The 19,670-nt window shown below is 43.7% G+C and overlaps 1 protein-coding gene across 1 annotated transcript in view; it reads right to left on the minus strand.

Moving 5' to 3' along the window:
• LOC137371973 (glycerol-3-phosphate dehydrogenase [NAD(+)], cytoplasmic-like) overlaps positions 1-6,793 on the minus strand; it is a 52,141-nt gene extending 45,348 nt beyond the window's left edge. The window contains exon 1 of the mRNA XM_068035162.1: positions 6,633-6,793. Within this exon, the coding sequence (XP_067891263.1) occupies positions 6,633-6,676 (44 nt within the window). The 5' untranslated portion in view covers positions 6,677-6,793. The remainder of the gene's footprint in view (positions 1-6,632) is intronic.
• Positions 6,794-19,670: the final 12,877 nt, after the last annotated feature.

A 19,670-nucleotide genomic window follows, 5' to 3' on the forward strand; every position in this document is an offset into this window, starting at 1 on the left:
CTATCAATGATTTGGACTTGAATACAGGGGGTATGATTAAGAAGTTTACAGACAGTACAAAAATTGGTTGTGTGGTTGATGATGAAGAAGAAAGCCACAGATTGCAGAAAGATATCAATGGACTAGACAGGTGGGGGGAAACAGTGGAAAAAGGAGTACAATATGGAGAAGTTGAGGTAATGCATTTGGGGAAGGCTAACAAGGCAGGGGAATACACAATAAATGGTAGGATACTGAGAAGTGTAAAGGAACAGAGGGACCTAGGAGTGTATCTGTGGTGGGGAAGTTGCTGGAGTCTATAATCAAGGATAGGGTGACTGAACATCTAGAAAAATGTCAGTTAATCAGGGACAGCCGGCATGAATTCATGATGGGAAGGTCATGCCTGACAAATCTCATTGAATTTTTTGAAGAGGTGACTAAGGTAGTGGACAGGGGAGTGTCCATGGATGTTATTTATATGGACTTCCAGAAGGCATTTGATAAAGTCCCACATAAGAGACTGTTAATTAAGGTAGAAGCCCATGGAGTTGAGGGCAAATTATTGACATGGTTAGAAAGTTGGTTGAGTGGTACGCAACAGAGAGTGGGGATAATGGGTAAGTACTCCGGTTGGCAGGATGTAACTAGTGGTGTCCCGCAGGGATCTGTGTTGGGGCCTCAATTATTCACATTATTCATTAACGACTTGGATGATGGCATAGTAAGTCAAATTTGCTGATGATACAAAGTTGGGCGGCATTGTAGACAGTCTAGATGATAGCATAAAATTGCAGAGAGATATGGACAGACTAGGTGAGTGGGCAAAACTGTGGCAGATGGATTTCAATGTGGGCAAGTGTGAGGTTATCCATTTTGGACCAAAAAGGATAGTGCAGGGTACTTTCTAATGGGAAGAGGTTAAGTACAGTGGATGTCTAAAGAGACTTGGGGGTTCACGTGCATAGATCTTTAAAATGCCACAAGCAAGTGCAGAAAATAATCAGAAAGGCTAATGGAATGCTAGCCTTTCTATCCTGAGGATTGGAGTATAAAGACACAGAGGTTATGCTGCAGCTGTACAAAACCCTGGTTAGACCCAACTTGGAGTACTGTGAGCAGTTCTGGGCACCACACCTTAGGAAGGATATATTGGCCTTGGAGGGAATGCAACGTAGGTTTACAAGAATGATACCTGGACTACAGGGGTTAAGTTACGAGGAGAGATTACACAAATTAGGCCTGTTTTCGCTAGAATTTAGAAGGTTCAGGGGTGATCTGATTGAAGTCTTCAAGATATTAACAGGAAAAAACAGGCTAGATAAAGATAAACTATTTCCACTGGTTGGAGATTCTAAAACTAGGGGGCATAGTCTAAAAATTAGGACCAGACAGTTCAGGAGAGATGTTAGGAAGCACTTCTTCGTACAAAGGGTGGTAGAGGTTTGGAACTCTCTCCCATAAACAGCAGTTGAAGCTAGAACAGTTGTTAATTTTAAATCTGAGATAGATTTTTGTTAAGCAAAGATATTAAGGAATATGGGCCAAAGGCAGGTATATGGAGTTAGGCCGCGGATCAGCCATAATCTCATTGAATGGCGGGACAGGCTCGAGGGGCTGAATGACCTACTCCTGTTCCTATCTTCCTATGTTCCTATGCATTTCCACAGATTTCTGAAGGTGGCTGGACAGCTAGATAAGGTGGTTAAGAAGGCCTATGGGATTCTTGTCTTTATTAGCTGAGACATAGAATATAACAGCTGGGAGGTTATGCTAAAACCGTTTAAAACACTAGCTACGCCACAGCTGGAGTACTGCGTGCAGTTCTGGTCACCACACTATATAAAAGATGTGATTGCACTAAAGAGGGTACAGCGGAGTTTGAGGATGTTGCCTGGACTGGAGAATTTTAATTTTGAGGAAAGATTGGATAGGCTAAGGTTGTTTACTTTGGAACAGAGGAGGTTGAGGGGAGACCTAATTGAAGTGTATAAAATTATGAGGGGTCTAGATAGAATGGATAGGAAGGCCCCATTCCCCTTGGTTTAGGGGTCTATAACTAAGGGGCACAGATTTAGAGTAAGAGGTCAGAGGTTTAGAGGGGATTCAAGGGGAGTTTTTTTCACCCAGAGTGTGGTCAGATCTGGAACTCACCACCTGAAAGGGTGGTAGAGACAGAAACCCTCATAATAAGTACTTGGATATGCAGCTGAAGTGCTGGGCACTTTACAGCCTTCTGCGCTCAACTTTGAATTCAACAATTTTAGATCATGAACTCTTGCCCCATTTTGTTTAATGTTTCTTTGCTGGTTTGGGTCTTTCTCTCGTTTCTCTCTTATTCCTTTAACTATGCTTTCAGACAGCAGCTATCCTGCCATTCACACGTCCTCAAAATATATTTTTTGTTTCTTTACTTGTCCTACCACTCCCTTTGGGCTTGCACCATGCAACGTTCTGTCATTTAATCTTTCCTGCCCTCCACCCTATCACAGACCTTCCCTTTTGTCCTTCTTCCCACCTTCCCCACTTTCACTTGCTTAAAATCTATTACATTTCGAACTTTTCCCAGTTCTGATAAAAGATCACAGGGCTGAAATGTTAACTCTTTCTCGGTCCACAGAAGCTGCCAGACCTGCTGAATATTTCAGCATTTTCAGTTTTTACTTCAGATTTCCAGTATCTGCAGTATTCTGCTTTTGTAAAAATCCAGCAAGCTTAATTCTTAAATTTAAAATGATCTGGCCTTGATAGCTTTTTGGGGGTTCCAGAGTTCCACTAATAAAAACAGAAAAGGTTGGAAACATTAAGCAGGTCAGGTAATATCTGTGGAAAAAGAAACAGAGTTAATGTTTCAGGCTGATGACCTTTCACCAGATTTCCACTCCCACTGTTGTGGTGCTTCCTAACATCACCCCTGTACAGCCTAACTTTAATTTTAAGGTTATGCCCCCTTGTTCTGGGCTCGCCCAACAGAAGAAATAGCCAGCATTAGACCAGCTATCCTGCTAATCAGTAGGGACATACAGCCCGTGGAATAGCAATACCTGTAACAGGCCTGTCTGTGGCTGCTATTTCTCGGGACAGCAGTTTATGCCAGGTCTCCGGCTCTCCCCCTCAGGGCACCATAGTACAGGATGGAAGAAAGTGACAACAGTCTGCCAGCCATAACACGCAGAGATGCAGCCAGCAGTGATTTCCTCCCAGGATCAAGCTGCCTCAATCTCATGAGCCTTTAATAGCTTAGAGAAGTTAACCACCTCTCACAATACTTGGCAGCAAGGTGCACTGAGAAGCAGTGGGATCAAAGAAAAAAGGGCTCTTTAAACCACCCAAGAAAAGCACAGTGTAAGGAATAAGCAGGTTGGCTTCTGTTCACTTTGGAGTTTGTCATATTAAAGGAGAATGTGCAGTTAAGTTGTGGTTAGTTATTCATGGAGATCAGAGGCATATAGCAAAAACTGCACTTATTTTGTGCTGACTCTACAGTCAGGTGATTATTACTGACATGGTCATGTAGGGACAAAGAGGTACTTCCTTCAATTTAGTTTACTGCATTTGCTGTTCACAATGCAGCCGCCTCGATATTGGGGAGACCAAACGCAGATTGGGTGACAGCTTTCCGGAGCACCTCCGCTCAGTCCGAAAGCATGATGCCGAGGTTCTGGTAGCTTACCATTTCAACAACCCTCTTCTCTCATGCCAACATTTCTGTCTTTGGCCTGCTCTAGTATTCCAGTGAACATCAACACAAACTCAAGGAGCAGCACTTGATCTTTTGATTAGGCATTCTACAACCTCGCAGACTGAACATTAAGTTCAATAACTTCAGAGCATGACTGGCCTTTTTTTAATATGTTTGTATATTTTTAATTTTATTTTATTTTTTAAACATGTGCATGTTTCTCATGTAGACAGAGCTGCTTATTATTCCGTTATTAACACTCTCTCTGGACTAATGCTTTGTCTTTGACCACACTCTTTGCCTTTGTCCCAGGATAGCTTTATTATATAATCTCTCCTGCCCTCTGTCCTATCACACACCTCCCCTTTTGTTCTCTTCCCCACCATCAGCCCCACCCCCTTCACTTGCTTAAAACCTAATTCTTTTCTAACCTTTGCCAGTTCTGATGAAAGGTCACAGGCCTAAAACATTAACTCTGCTTCTCTCTCCACAGATGCTGCCAGACCTGTTGAGTATTTCCAGCACTTTGTTTTTATTTCAGATATCCAGCATCTGCAGTATTTTGCTTTTACTTACTTGATGGATTCAGCCTCCTCACTTCCTTTAAGCTGCTGAGTTCCCTTTTGTCCAGGAAACTCAGCTGCCAGTGGTTAAAAATACAGTGACAGTTAAAATGAAGGCTCACAGCCTAATTATAACATTTAAATGAGCAACCCGATTCCCATAAGCAGATTCATTCCTACCTCTGTTAAAACTGAAAGTGGGTGAGTTAAGCTCCAGTTCCAGATTTTTTGCATTTTAACAACCCCAAACTACTGTTTTCGGGAGTTAATATTCAGCTTTTTGTGTGTGTAAGTTGTACTTTATGCACAACGCATCGTTCTTTTTTCTGAAGAAGAAATCATCCACCTCCAAAGGAAAAAGGATTTGTAAGAGCAAGAGACAGAAGATGGTTCTTACAAGTGGGTCGTCTGCCTGTTTGACTTCTGAACTCCTATTATTTATCCAACAAGGGAGGAATGTGAGAACGAAGAGCTCAGTGAGGGCCGAAAACAGTAGTAACATACAGCTAATATTGCATTGATATGGAGGATTATTAACACTTTTTTTCCATAGAATCTGTGCAAGTGGTAGCCCGTTCTGTACAGGAAGTTGAGAGGTTGACATATGCAAGCTCACAAAGAATGTAGATGCCTTCTATTGTAACCTGCACCTTGGGAAAGCCAGCAACCCCATAAAGCTGGATGACCCTATCTCATTGATGTCTTGCTGTGATGCTAAATTGGCTGAATCCTCTAGTTCTGTTTAACAATATGTCAGTCACCTGCCAAAAATGTGCTCAGAGTTCACCCTGTGTAATACCACACAGATATCCCTTGCCTGTCTGAATTCACTGAGGGTCACAAAAGCTGAGTCCGATTTTAACCTTCACCACCTGAGACAACTCCTGTATTGCTTCTTATGGGGAAGTGCACTCTTAATACTCATTGTTTGGGAGGCAGTGGAAGGCTGGGTGGTCTGTGGCGGTTGTGCTCGTTGAAGATCACATATCTTCAACGTCTGCCTCACGCAGTTTTCCTCCATCCTCCAGTGGCATACAAAAGAAATCCTACATCTGCCACTAGGAAGCTCTCACTGTGGGAGAGGGTTCCAGTGTTCTCGTAATCCTCCAGGCAATCAGAGACAAGTACAATGGTGTTTAGGCGCAAAACAAAGTAAGGCATCCCAGTTGCAGTAATTGGTGCACAAACGTTCAGCAGTCTTCAGGCTCAAAGATCCTCACTTCCACTAGTCACAGACCTGGCAACGGGGTGACATATTTCTCAGCCTAACTTGGCATAACTTCTGGAAGTTCAAGCCACCATTGTCACTCATCTATGTAAATCAGGTGCATGAGGGCATTGTGACCAAATAACAATCATTAAATTTGGCAGTGTTGTTTTGGGACAAAAAACTGGCAGAAATGGCTTTTGAAAAAGACTTGCATTAATATATCATCTATCATGATCATAGGACATCCCAAAACACTTTATAGTCAATGAAGTACTTTTGAAGTGTCATCACTGTTGAAGTGTAGGAAACCGATTTGCTGGCCAGTAGTAACGGTCCCTATTTTAAGCACTACACAGGGTTAAAAATGTGGAAATTTAGGCCCAATGGCTTTGTGAAACAAGTGATGTTGTAACATAAAGTATGCTGCCAAAGAGTACAATTATAGAATAGTTACAGCACAGAAGGAGGCCATTCAGACCGTCATGTCTGTGCTGGCTCTCTACAAGAACAACTCAGCCAGTCCCACTTTTCAGCCTTTTACCTGTAGCCCTGCAAATTTTTTCTATTCAGATAATTACCCAATCCCCTTTCGAAAGCCACAATTGAATCTGGCACCACCACCCTCTCAGGCGGTGCATTCCAGATCCTGACCACTCGCTGTGTTAAATATTTTTTCTCATGTCGCCTTTGGTTCTTTTGCCATTCACCTTAATTTGGTGTCCTCTAGTTCTCGGCCCTTCTGCCAATGGGACCATTTTTCTCCCTATCTACTTTTACCACAGCCCACCCCATCAACATTGGGATAAAGCTTTTCAAACATACTAAGGAGATAATGCATTTTTAAAAATCATGCCTAGATTAGGAAAGAGGTACAATGCCAGCAAATGGGGATTATAATTCAATGGCTGAACTTGATACAGACTAATGAAGGTTCGGCAGTATGCAATTCGTGGTCTACTATCGTTTTGTTGTTACCAGTTACTAGAAAAACGATTTTTCTTTCTTGATGTTCCCAATCGAAGCCTGTTGAAGCTTCTGGCAGAGTTGGAGACAACGCAGCTACTGGGAGTAATAATGGATTTACACTTACGATTAACAGTCACCAGATCCTTGAGTAAGGAATCAAGGATCCTCCCACTTAAACGTTATAACACTAACAACAACCAAAACGAACAAATTAAACTTGCGTCCAACATACCAGTTGCCGGATCCAACGATGCAGACCTTTTTGCGATCAGACATGTTATTATCGTGTTATATCAGACAAGTTAAGAATCGTTGAGTTTCACCTGTCCTTTGGAGTATTTCAAGCTCTGCACGCCGAGGTTATAATCACTTGGAGGCTGGTGTAACTTCCTTGCTATCTTTCCCGTACTCAGTGATTGGCTTGTGGCTCTGTCGATCATACAATCATATTTACTTGCACCGCTGTTACTGTCCAGAAGAGGAGACATTTCTCATTCAAACCAAACTTAACCTAACACCACTCTTCAATGTTTTCTCTGATCTGAAATGGTCGAACATATTCCAATATTTAGATTTATTTTATCGCAGATAAATTAAATATAACACGTTAAGTTATTCTGTCTTTTCAAAGCAGTGAAGGTGTGCATTAAAATGTACAGTAGCAATGTAACCATTGGAGGCTTCGTGCATAAAGACAGCCAAGGTACCGAGCCTAAAATTGTATTGTCGCCGTTGTTTTCGGTTCCACAATGAAAGAGAAATCAAAAATAAAAACAGAAAATAATGAAAATAAACAGCATCGAAGAGGGGCAAAGCAATTTACACTCCTAGTTTATGATGTATTGTTGGACCAAAATGGTCTGTTTCAGTGCTGTAAATGCTGTGTAATAAGTTCAGGAAATAATTTGTTTTAAAATAATTAAATAAATTTTGTATCGCGCACAACATATTTTTGTTTAGAGATACAGCACTGAAACAGGTCCTTTGGCCCACCGAGTCTGTGCCGACAACAACCACCCATTTATACTAACCCTACAGTAATCCCATATTCCCTACCACCTACCTACACTAGGGGCATTTTACAACAGCCAATTTACCTATCACCTGCAAGTCTTTGGCTGTGGGAGGAAACCGGAGCACCCGGCAAAAAACTTGCAAACTCCGCACAGGCAGTACCCAGAATTGAACCGGTTCCCTGGAGTTGTGAGGCTGCGGTGCTAGCTACTGCGCCACTGTGCAGTACATTCATACATTATAATGTATGAAAATGAAATTAGTATTTCTGAATTTTCCCCTTTTACTTTTCCAATTTTTTCCCAACTTCGCCCGCAGCAGAGATCCACAGGTATTAATCCCCATGACGTTGCCATCCTTCATGTATGAACTTAGACAATGAAGGTCAGCAGAGCATTCACTTGATATCCACATACGTGCACTGTCAGAAAGGGAATGTTGGGCAGAAATCAGGACTAAAGATATATGTAATCTTCCAAAGCCATTTTATTTTTAAGTACAAAATTGGAAATCATTGTGTTTTCTCTGCTTACATTTCAATTTATGAAGCGTCCCTATCTACACAAACAGCAGACAATAATCTCACAATATCCCATTTGCATTAGTTATCAGCAAATGCATTTGGGGAGGGCAAACAAGGCATGGGAATACACAATAAATGCTAGGATACTGAGAAGTGCAGAGGAACAGAGAAACCTTGGAAAACATGTCCACAGATTCCTGAAGGTAGCAGGATAGGTAGATAAGATGGTTAAGAAGGCATACAGGATACATTTCTTTAGCCCTACCAAAACTGAAGTCAATGGAAATCGGGGGAAAGCTCTCCACTGGTTGGAATCATACCTAGTGCAAAGGAAGATGGTTGTGGTTGTTGGAGACCAATCATCTCAACCCCAGAATATTGCTGCAGGAGTTCCTCAGGGTAGTGTCCTAGTCCAACCATCTTCAGCTACTTCATCAATGATCTTCCATCCAACATAAGATCAAAAGTGAGGATGTTTGCTGATGATTGCACAATGTTCAGCACCACTCACAACTCCTCAGATACTGAAGCAGTCCATACCCACAGGCAAAAAGACCTGGACAACACTCAGGCTTGGGCTGATAAGTGGCAATTAACACTCATGCCACACAAGTGCCAGGCAATCTATACTTGGTCTGCCCAATTGTGACTGCATTGTGAGTATACTAAGTTGAAAGAAGTACACATAAATCACTGTTTCACCTGGAAGGAGTATTTAGGGGGTTGGACAGTGAGGAGAGAAGAGGTAAAACATACAAACATACAAATTAGCAGCAGGAGTAGGCCATTTGGCCCCTCAAGCCTGCTCCGCCATTTGATAAGATCATGGCTGATCTGATTGTGGCCCCAACTCTACTTTCCTGTCTGCCCCCTTTAACCTTTGACTCCCTTATCAGTCAAGCATCTATCTAGCTCAGCTCAATGACCCTGTCTCCACTGCTCTCTGGAGAAGAGAATTCCACAGACTAACGACCCTCTGAGAGAAAGATATTCTCCTCATCTCCGTCTTAAATGGGAACCCCTTATTTTTAAACTGTGTCCCCTAGTTCTAGTCTCTCCCATAAGGTGAAACATCCTCTCAGCATCCAAGCTGTCAACTCCCCTCAGGATCTTATATGTTTCAATAAGATCACCTCACTTCTTCTAAACGCCAATGGGTACATGCCCAACCTTTCCTCATAAGATACCCCTTCATCCCAGGAATCAATCAAGTGAACATTCTCTGAATTGTTTCTAATGCTATTATATTCTTTCTTAAGTAAGGAGACCAAAACTCTACACAGTACTCCAGATGTGGTCTCACCAATGCTCTGTACAACTGTACAACTACAGCAAAACTTCCCTCCTTTTATACTTAATTCCCCTTGCAATAAACAGACAACATTTCATTTGCCTTCCTAATCACTTGTTGTACCTGCATATTAACTTTTTGTGATTCATGTACCTGGTCACCCAGATCCCTCTGTACCACAGAGCTCTGTAATCTCTCTCCATTTAAATAATATACTGGATTTCCATTCTTCCTGCCAAAGTGGACAAGGGCAGATGTTGCATCTCCTGCACTTGCATGGAAAGATGCCTTGAGAAGGGTCGGGGTGCTTGGGGAGATAGAGGAGTGGAGCAGCGAGGCACAGAGGGAACAGTCCTGTCGGAATGCTGAAAAGTGTTGTGTGTTGTTGTATTGTTATTAGTAGCATCCTCAATAGTGTGTTACGACCTGGTGAGAAAGGTATCTAGGGGTCCCTCTCAGCCTTCCCCTGGTCTTACCGTAACAGGGTTTAATTTTAAACACACTGTGTTTTTAGCTCCCCCATGGTGAATCCTTGTTCACTGCTTTCCAAATATAAGGTGAAGCAATGAGGACAAACAGGTTTTCTTAGGGTTAAAGAAGAAAGCTTTAAATTTATTAAACTTAAACTCTAATTCTGTTGACACCTATGGATACACAAAGCGCCCACGCTCACATGCATATGCGATACACACATGCAAATAAAGACAGAAAAGAGCAGAAGAAAATAAAGTGGAAAAATTTGAGGCAATATCTGACGAGTTTTTGTTATGGTTCTTCAAGCTCACTGTAGAGTCCTTGATTGTTGGTAGATCTTGTTTTTCGTTGGGGCCCAGTATTCTTCTTAAACCTTGTTCACTGTAGGAGACTTTTCTCTCTTGGGGTTCATGTGTCTTTGGTGGATTCAGAGGCTTGTGAGAAAGAGATGGGAGCAGACAGGAGAGATCTTCTCAGTCCCGGAGCAAACAGTCTTTCTCAGTTCAAACTCTCTGTTGCTAGTTCAAAAGACCCTGGAACAGCTATTTAGTCATGTGACCAGCTGGTCAACAAGTCCTGGATTGTATCACCTTAGCGGTCTCTGGAATGCTCCTCTTACACACAATACCTGGTGATCAAGGTCCATTATGGGTTGAATGTGTTCGGGAATGGTCCTTTGTCCTTCCAAGCACTGTCTGTTAATATGCAAATGTCTTTTCCAGTCACAGCTGATCTGTTTAACAAATTATTTCCTCGCTCCAGCAATAGTTTAAAATTAATGTTCATGACAAAAGTAATGTGCCTCATTCTTGGCAGGTGGGGGCCTGCATAACAAGTGTTTCAGGGACGATTTGGAGAAAGTCTCAGGCTCAGGTAAATGTTAACTCAGTACTGTTTATCATTTACATTATACTATATACACACTCCTCAAGCCACCTAAGCTAGCATCCTCTGTGCTGCTTCTGCTTCTTCTTCCCCAGTTATCTTATGTAACTGTTGCATCATCACTCTTACACTGGGTGGGGTCTCTCTCACTATCTTCTGTATTAACTCTTTGCATCCTTATACAAAAGGCGACGGTAAGATGTATTTGGTGGTGGCATCACACTGGAGATGGCAGAAATGGCAGAAGATGATCTGTTGAATGTGGAGGCTGGTGGGGGGAAGGTGAGGACAAGGGGGAGCCTATTGTGGTTTTGGGAGGGAGGGGAAGGAGTGAAAGCAGAAGTCGGGGGAATTGGTTGGACACAGTCGAAGGCCCTGTCAACCATGGTGGGGAAGAATCCTTGATTTAGGAAAAAGGAAGACATATCACAAGTAAAAAGTGTTGGAAATACTCAACAGGCCAGGCAGCATCTGTGGAGAGAAAAGCAGAGTTAACGTTTCAGGTCTGTGACACTGACATATCACAAACACTGGTATGAAAGGTTGCGTAATCAGAACAGATTCAATGGAGATGGAGAAACTGGAAGAATGGAATAGTGTCCTTACAGGAAGCAGTGGGTAAGGAAGCATAGTCAAGATAGCTGTGGGAGTTAGTGGGCTTATAGAAAATATTTGTTGATAGCCTATCCTCAAAAATGGAAACAGAGGTCGAGGAAAGGGAAGAGAAGGGAAGAATCGGAGATGGACCATGTGAAGGTGAGAGAAGGGTGGAAATTGGAAGAAAAGTCGATGAGGTTTTTCTGTTCAGGGCAAGAGCAGGAAATGGCACTGACACAGTCATTAATGTACAGGAGAAAGAGTTGAGGGAGTAGAACTGGAACAAGGAATGTTCGACGTTTCCCACAAAAAGGCACCTACCCATTCTAATCCCATTTTCCAGCACTTGGCCTGTAGTCTCGTATGCTATGGTGTTTCAAGTGCTCATCTAAATACTTCTTAAATGTTGTGATGGTTCCAGCCTCTAACACCTCTTCAGGCAGTGCATTCCAGATTCCAACTACCCTCTGGGTGAAAAGATTTTTCCTCAAATCCCCTCTAAACCTTCAGCCCCTTACCTTAAATCTATGCCCCCTGGTTATTGACCCCTTCATTAAGGGAAAAAGTTTCTTCCAAACTAATCTATTAATGCCCCTCATAATTTTGTATACCTCAATCATGTCCCCTTCTCTGCTCCAAGAAAAACAACCCTAGTCTTTTCAGTCTCTCTTCATAATGGAAACGCTCCAGCCCAGGCAACATCTTGGTGAATCTCCTCTGCACCCTCCAGTGCAATCACATCCTTCCTATAGTTTGTTGCCCAGAACTGTACACAGTACTCCAGCTGTTGCCTAACTAGCGTTTTATACAGCTCCATCTGCTCTTATATTCTATGCCTCGGCTAATAAAGTCAAGTATCCCATATTCCTTCCTAACCACCTTATCTACCTGTGCTGCTGTCTTTGTGATCTATGGACAAGTACACCAAGGTCCCTCTGACCTTCTGTACGTCCTACCATCCATTGTATATTCTCCTGCCTTGTTAGTCCTCCCAAAATGCATCACCTCACACTTCTCAGGATTAAATTCCATTTGCCACAGCTCCGCCCATCTTACCAGCCCTTCTATATCGTCCTGTAATCGAAGGCTTTCCTTCTCACTATTTACGATACCACCAATTTTCGTGTCATCTGCAAACTTACTGATCATACCTCCTATATTCACGTCTAAATCATTAATGTACGCTACAAACAGCAAGGGTCCCAGCACCGATCCCTGCAGTACACAAGTGGTCACAGGCTTCCACTCGCAGAAACAACCCTCGACCATCCCTGCCGCTCCAAGCGGAGATTAATCCTGTCCCTCAGAATTTTTTCCAATAGTTTCCCAACCACTGATAGACTCACTGGCCTGTAATTACCTAATGTATCCTTGCTACCCTTCTTGAATAATGGTACCACGTTCGCTGTCCTCCAGTCCTCTGGTACCTCTCCTACGGCCAGAGAGGATTTGAAAATTTGTGTCAGAGCCCCTGCTATCTCCTCCCTTGTCTCACATAACAGCCTGGGATAAAGCTCATCGAGGCCTGGGGATTTATCCACTTTTAAGCCCACTAAAACAGCTAATATTTCCTCCCTTTTAATACTAATATGTTCAAGTATATCACAATCCCCCTCCCTGATCTCTACACCTACATCTTCTCCATAGCGAACACAAATGAAAAGTAATCATTTAAAGCCTCACCTATATCCTTCGGCTCCACACACAGATTGTCACTTTGGTCCCTAATGGACCCTATTCTTTCCCTGGTTATTCTCTTGCCCTTAATATACTTATAAAATGCCTTAGGACTTTCCTTTATCTTGCCCGCCAGTGTTTTTTCATGTCCCCTCTTCGCTCTCCAAATTACTTTTTTAAGTACCCCCCTACACTTTCTATACTCATCCAGGGACTCTGCTGTTTTCAGCGCTGTGAATCTTCCATAAGACTCCTTTTTTTCCCTGATCCAATCCTCTATATCCCTTGACATCTAGGGTTCCCTGGACTTGTTGGTCCTAACCTTCACCTTTACGGGTACACGTTGGTTCTGAACTCTCACTATTTCCTCTTTGAATGACTCCTACTGGTATGAAGTAGACTTTCCTATAAGTAGCTGCTCCCAGTCCACTTTGGCCAGATCCTGTTTTATCATACTGAAATTGGCCTTCCCCCACCTTTATTTCCAGTCCGTCTTTGTCCTTTTCCATAACTACCTTAAATCTTACAGAATTATGGTCACTATCCCCGAAATGCTCCCTCACTGACACTTCTACCACTTGTCCAGTTTCATTCCCTAGGATTAGGTCCAGTACTGCCACTTCTGCTGTAGGACTTTCTACGGACTGGCTCAAAAAGCTCTCCTGTATGCATTTTAAGAATTCCACCCCCTTTAAGCCTTTTGCACTAAGACGATCCCAGTTAATATTTGGGAAGTTGAAATCCCCTACTATTATTACTCTATTATTTTTACACCTCTCTCAGATTTGCCTACATATCTGTTCCACTATCTCTCACTGACCATTTGGAGACCTGTAGTACATGCCCAGCCAAGTGATTGCCCACTTTTTGTTTTTAAGTTCTACCCATATGGTCTCATTTGAGGAACCTTCTAAGATATCATCCCTCCTTACTGCATTAATTGACTCCTTGATCAACAGTGCAATGCCACTTCCTCTTTTACACCCTCCCCTGTGACGCCTGAAGATTCTATACCCTGGAATATTGAGCTTCCAGTCCTGCCCCTCCCTCAACCATGTCTCTGTGATAGTAATAATATCATAATCCCATGTGCTAATCAATGCCCTCAATTCACCTGCCTTACTAGTAAGACTCCTTGCATTAAAATAGATGCAATCCAGCCTTGCATTTTTCACTTGTGCCTTAACAGACTGACTTTGTTTCTCTTTAATATTTGACAGTGCATCACCCCTTACTGTACCTCCAGTCTGTATCCCATTCCCCTGCCAAATTATTTTAAATAGCTAGCACCCATGTGGGTACCCATACTTCTTCTTTGGCCTCCTTATCTCGAGAGACAATGGGTAAGCGCCTGGAGGTGGTCAGTGGTGTGTGGAGCAGCGCCTGGAGTGGCTATAAAGGCCAATTCTAGAGTGACAGGCTCTTCCACAGGTGCTGCAGAAAAATTTGTTTGTCGGGGCTGTTGCACAGTTGGCTCTCCCCTTATGCTTCTGTCTTTTTAACCGCCAACTGCTAAGTCTCTTTGACTCGCCACACTTTAGCCCCGCCTTTATGGCCGCCCGCCAGCTCTGGCGAACGCTGGTAACTGACTCCCACGACTTGTGATCAATGTCACAGGACTTCATGTCGCGTTTGCCAAAGCAACACATTTTATTTGGAGGAAGTGAGATGAGTTAAAGGAGAAGTTGTTCAATGTCAGGCAGAGGAGGGTGGTGGAATACTATGAGGCCACAGTTAGAGTACTGCGTATAGCTCTGGTTACTGCAATGTAGGAAATATGTGATTGCACTAGAGAGTGTACAGAGGAGATGTGGCAGGGGGATGGGAACCAAACGAAGAGGTCAGTGGACAGTAAGGAGGTAGTAACTAAAGCCTGTAAGGAACTAGATAATGAAGTCAGCGTGACTAAGGGAAAGAGTAGGCAGGGAGCAGATGATGAACGCAAAGGGACTGGTGGTCTGAGGAGCATTTGTTTTAATGCAAGAAGTGTAGTAGGGAAGGCAGATGAACTTAGGGCTTGGATTGGTACCTGGGAGTATGATGTTATTGCTATTACTGAGACTTGGTTGAGGGAAGGGCATGATTGGCAACTAAATATCCCAGGATATCGATGATTCAAGCGGGATAGAGAGGGAGGTAAAAGGGGTGGAGGAGTTGCATTACTGGTCAAAGAGGATATCACAGCTGTGCTGAAGGAGGGCACTATGGAGGACTCGAGCAGTGAGGCAATATGGGCAGAACTCAGAAATAGGAAGGGTGCGGTAACAACGTTGGGGCTGTACTACAGGCCTCCCAACAGCGAGCGTGAGATAGAGGTACAAATATGTAAACAGATTATGGAAAGATGTAGGAGCAACAGGGTGGTGGTGATAGGAGATTTTAATTTTCCCAACATTGACTGGGATTCACTTAGTGTTAGAGGTCTAGATGGAGCAGAATTTGTAAGGAGCATCCAGGAGGGTTTTCTAGAGCAGTATGTAAATAGTCCAACTCGGGAAGGGGCCATACTGGACCTGGTGTTGGGGAATGAGCCCGGCCAGGTGGTTGAAGTTTCAGTAGGGGACTACTTTGGGAATAGTGATCACAATTCCGTAAGTTTTAGAATACTCATGGACAAAGACGAGAGTGGTCCTAAAGGAAGAGTGCTAAATTGGGGGAAGGCAAACTATACCAAAATTCGGCAGGAGCTGGGGAATGTAGATTGGGAGCAGCTGTTTGAAGGTAAATCCACATGTGATATGTGGGAGGCTTTTAAAGAGAGGTTGATTAGCGTGCAGGAGAGACATGTTCCTGTGAAAATGAGGGATAGAAATGGCAAGATTAGGGAACCATGGATGACAGGTGAAATTGTGAGACTAGCTAAGAGGAAAAAGGAAGCATACATAAGGTCGAGGAGGCTGAAGAAAGACAAAGCTTTGAAAGAATATCGAGAATGTAGGACCAATCTGAAACGAGGAATTAAGAGGGCTAAAAGGGGTCATGAAATATCTTTAGCAAACAGGGTTGAGGAAAATCCCAAAGCCTTTTATTCATACATAAGGAGCAAGAGGGTAACTAGAGAAAGGATTGGCCCACTCAAGGACAAAGGAGGAAAGTTATGCGTGGAGTCAGAGAAAATGGGTGAGATTCTAAACGAGTACTTTGCATCGGTATTCACCGAGGAGACGGACATGACGGATGTTGAGGTTAGGGACAGATGTTTGATTACTCTCGGTCAAGTCGGCATAAGGAGGGAGGAAGTGTTGGGTATTCTAAAAGGCATTAAGGTGGACAAGTCCCCAGGTCCGGATGGGATCTATCCCAGGTTACTGAGGGAAGCGAGAGAGGAAATAGCTGGGGCCTTAACAGATATCTTTGCAGCATCCTTAAACACGGGTGAGGTCCCGGAGGACTGGAGAATTGCTAATGTTGTCCCCTTGTTTAAGAAGGGTAGCAGGGATAATCCAGGTAATTATAGACCGGTGAGCCTGACGTCAGTGGTAGGGAAGCTGCTGGAGAAGATACTGAGGGATAGGATCTATTCCCATTTGGAAGAAAATGGGCTTATCAGTGATAGGCAACATGGTTTTGTGCAGGGAAGGTCATGTCTTACCAACTTAATAGAATTCTTTGAGAAAGTGACAAAGTTGATTGATGAGGGAAGGGCTGTAGATGTCATATACATGGACTTCAGTAAGGTGTTTGATAAGGTTCCCCATGGTAGGCTGATGGAGAAAGTGAAGTCGCATGGGGTCCAGGGTGTACTAGCTAGATGGATAAAGAATTGGCTGGGCAACAGGAGACAGAGAGTAGCAGTGGAAGGGAGTTTCTCAAAATGGAGACGTGTCACCAATGGTGTTCCACAGGGATCCGTGCTGGGACCACTGTTGTTTGTGATATACATAAATGATTTGGAGGAAAGTATAGGTGGTCTGATTAGCAAGTTTGCAGACGACACTAAGATTGGTGGAGTAGCAGATAGTGAAGGGGACTGTCAGACAATACAGCAGAATATAGATAGATTGGAGAGTTGAGCAGAGAAATGGCAGATGGAGTTCAATCAGGGCAAATGCGAGGTGATGCATTTTGGAAGATCCAATTCAAGAGTGAACTATACAGTAAATGGAAAAGTCCTGGGGAAAATTGATGTACAGAGAGATTTGGGTGTTCAGGTCCATTGTTCCCTGAAGGTGGCAACGCAAGTCAATAGAGTGGTCAAGAAGGCATATGGCATGCTTTCCTTCATCGGACGGGGTATTGAGTACAAGAGTTGGCAGGTCATGTTACAGTTGCATAAGACTTTGGTTCGGCCACATTTGGAATACTGCGTGCAGTTCTGGTCGCCACATTACCAAAAGGATGTGGATGCTTTGGAGAGGGTGCAGAGGAGGTTCACCAGGATGTTGCCTGGTATGGAGGGCGCTAGCTATGAAGAGAGGTTGAGTAGATTAGGACTAATCTAAGGGCGGCACAGTGGCGCAGTGGTTAGCACCGCAGCCTCACAGCTCCAGGGACCCGGGTTCGATTCCGGGTACTGCCTGTGTGGAGTTTGCAAGTTCTCCCTGTGTTTGCGTGGGTTTTCTCCGGGTGCTCCGGTTTCCTCCCACAAGCCAAAAGACTTGCAGGTTGATAGGTAAATTGGCCATTATAAATTGTCACTAGTATAGGTAGGTGGTAGGGAAATATAGGGACAGGTGGGGATGTTTGGTAGGAATATGGGATTAGTGTCGGATTAGTATAAATGGGTGGTTGACGGTCGGCACAGACTCGGTGGGCCGAAGGGCCTGTTTCAGTGCTGTATCTCTAATCTAATCTAATCTAATCTAATCTATTTTCATTAGAAAGACGGAGGTTGAGGGGGGACCTGATTGAGGTGTACAAAATCATGAGAGGTATAGACAGGGTGGATAGCAAGAAGCTTTTTCCCAGAGTGGGGGATTCAATTACTAGGCGTCACGAGTTCAAAGTGAGAGGGGAAAAGTTTAGGGGGGATATGCGTGGAAAGTTCTTTACGCAGAGGGTGGTGGGTGCCTGGAACGCGTTGCCAGCGGAGGTGGTAGACGCGGGCACGATAGCGTCTTTTAAGATGCATCTAGACAGATACATGAATGGGCAGGAAGCAAAGAGATACAGACCCTTAGAAAATAGGCGACATGTTTAGATAGAGGATCTGGATCGGCGCAGGCTTGGAGGACCGAAGGGCCTGTTCCTGTGCTGTAATTTTCTTTGTTCTTTGATGCTGCCAGGACTGGACAATTTTAGCTGTGAGGAAAGATTGGATAGGCTGTGGTGGTTTTCTTTGGAACAGAGGAGGTTGAAGCGAGATTTCAGTAATGTGTATAAAATTGAGGGGCCTAGATGGAGTGAATAGGAAAGACCTATTTCCCTTAGCAAAGAGGTCAATAACCACAGTACATTGATTTGATGGTGAGAAATGTTTTCACCCGGTAGGTTAAGGGGGTCTGGAACTCACTGCCTGAAAGGGTGGTGTTAAATAACCACGTAAAGTGCCATAACCTACAGGCTATGAACCAAGAGCTGGAAAATGGTATTAGATTGGACAGTTCTTTGTCAGCCGGCACAAACATAATGATCCGAATGGCCACCTTCTGTGCCATAAATTTCTATCATTCTATGACTTAATTGCCATGGAAATGTGCCTCAATAATTTTTCAAACTTAGTTTATTTTGGTCAAGTAACTTTTCACAAAGATATCTATTTAAAAGTAGTGGACAGAGAATTGGATTAACATTAACTGGATGATTAATGAGCAGAAGAAAAGTAGAAGAAAATCCGAAATGACTTTTTTAAAAATACTAATTGTTCTTGGGAGATCAGGTTTACACTGGAAAGGCCACATTTATTGCCCATTTGTATTTGCCCACAGAAACTGTTGGCGGATTTTGTTTATTCGTTTCTGGGATGTGGGTATCGCTGGCCAGGCCAGCATTTATTACCCATCCCTAATTGCGCTTGAGAAGGTGGTGGTGAGCTGCCTTCTTGAACTGCTGCAGTCCATGTCAGGTAGGTATACCCATGAACCACTGTAGCGTTGAGCTAATGGTGCTTTTAACATGGTGTTAGTTGAAAATTCCAGGATGATGATCAAGGAACAGTGTCAGCATCATGACTTACACATATAGGGCTGGATGTTCAGAGTCCACCGCCGATCTTGGCGGCGAGCTCAAAAAATGGAGAGCCACTGCAATCTCAAGCGCAGTGGCTGTTTTAAATAGCTGGGGTGTCCCACCTCGCCCAATCTCATTGAGGGGGCAGGCTGTCTGTCCCTGTAAATGGCTTCAGCTGCCAGTGCGCAGGCACTGGCACCATTTTTTAAAGGGCAGTCAGCCCTAATTTAATTTTTTAAAAGTCCTACCCCACAAAATTAAATCAATAAATTTCTAATGCTCCTTTCTCACCCCCCCAATGAGTATTACAATAACTATTTTCCCTTTACCCCCCCCCCAAAAACACTTACCTTTTAGATCTGACCACCCTCCCCCCAAACTGCATAAAGGTTCAACCCTTCCCACCATCCCCTCCACCCATTACATATATCTGACCCCATTCCCCACTCCCCCCACTGACAAACTTACCTCCTCCCCCCTCCCCACCAGTGTGGCGCTGCGTTTCCCCGGACGGGGATCTGAAGGTGAGTGAGTGCCAGCAGCCGCACTGAAGATCATAGCAGCCCTCAAGATTGCAGGTAAGTCTATGTAAATTTATAATTTTATTCATTTGAATAATTAAATTGTGGTCCCATCACCCAGCGGTGGGGGAGCTACCACAGAGCCCCACCACCGCTGGGAGGATCGGGCTGGGCCCTCCC

The sequence above is a fragment of the Heterodontus francisci genome, chromosome 7 (assembly GCF_036365525.1).
Source record: "Heterodontus francisci isolate sHetFra1 chromosome 7, sHetFra1.hap1, whole genome shotgun sequence".
Taxonomy (NCBI): Eukaryota; Metazoa; Chordata; class Chondrichthyes; order Heterodontiformes; family Heterodontidae; genus Heterodontus; species Heterodontus francisci.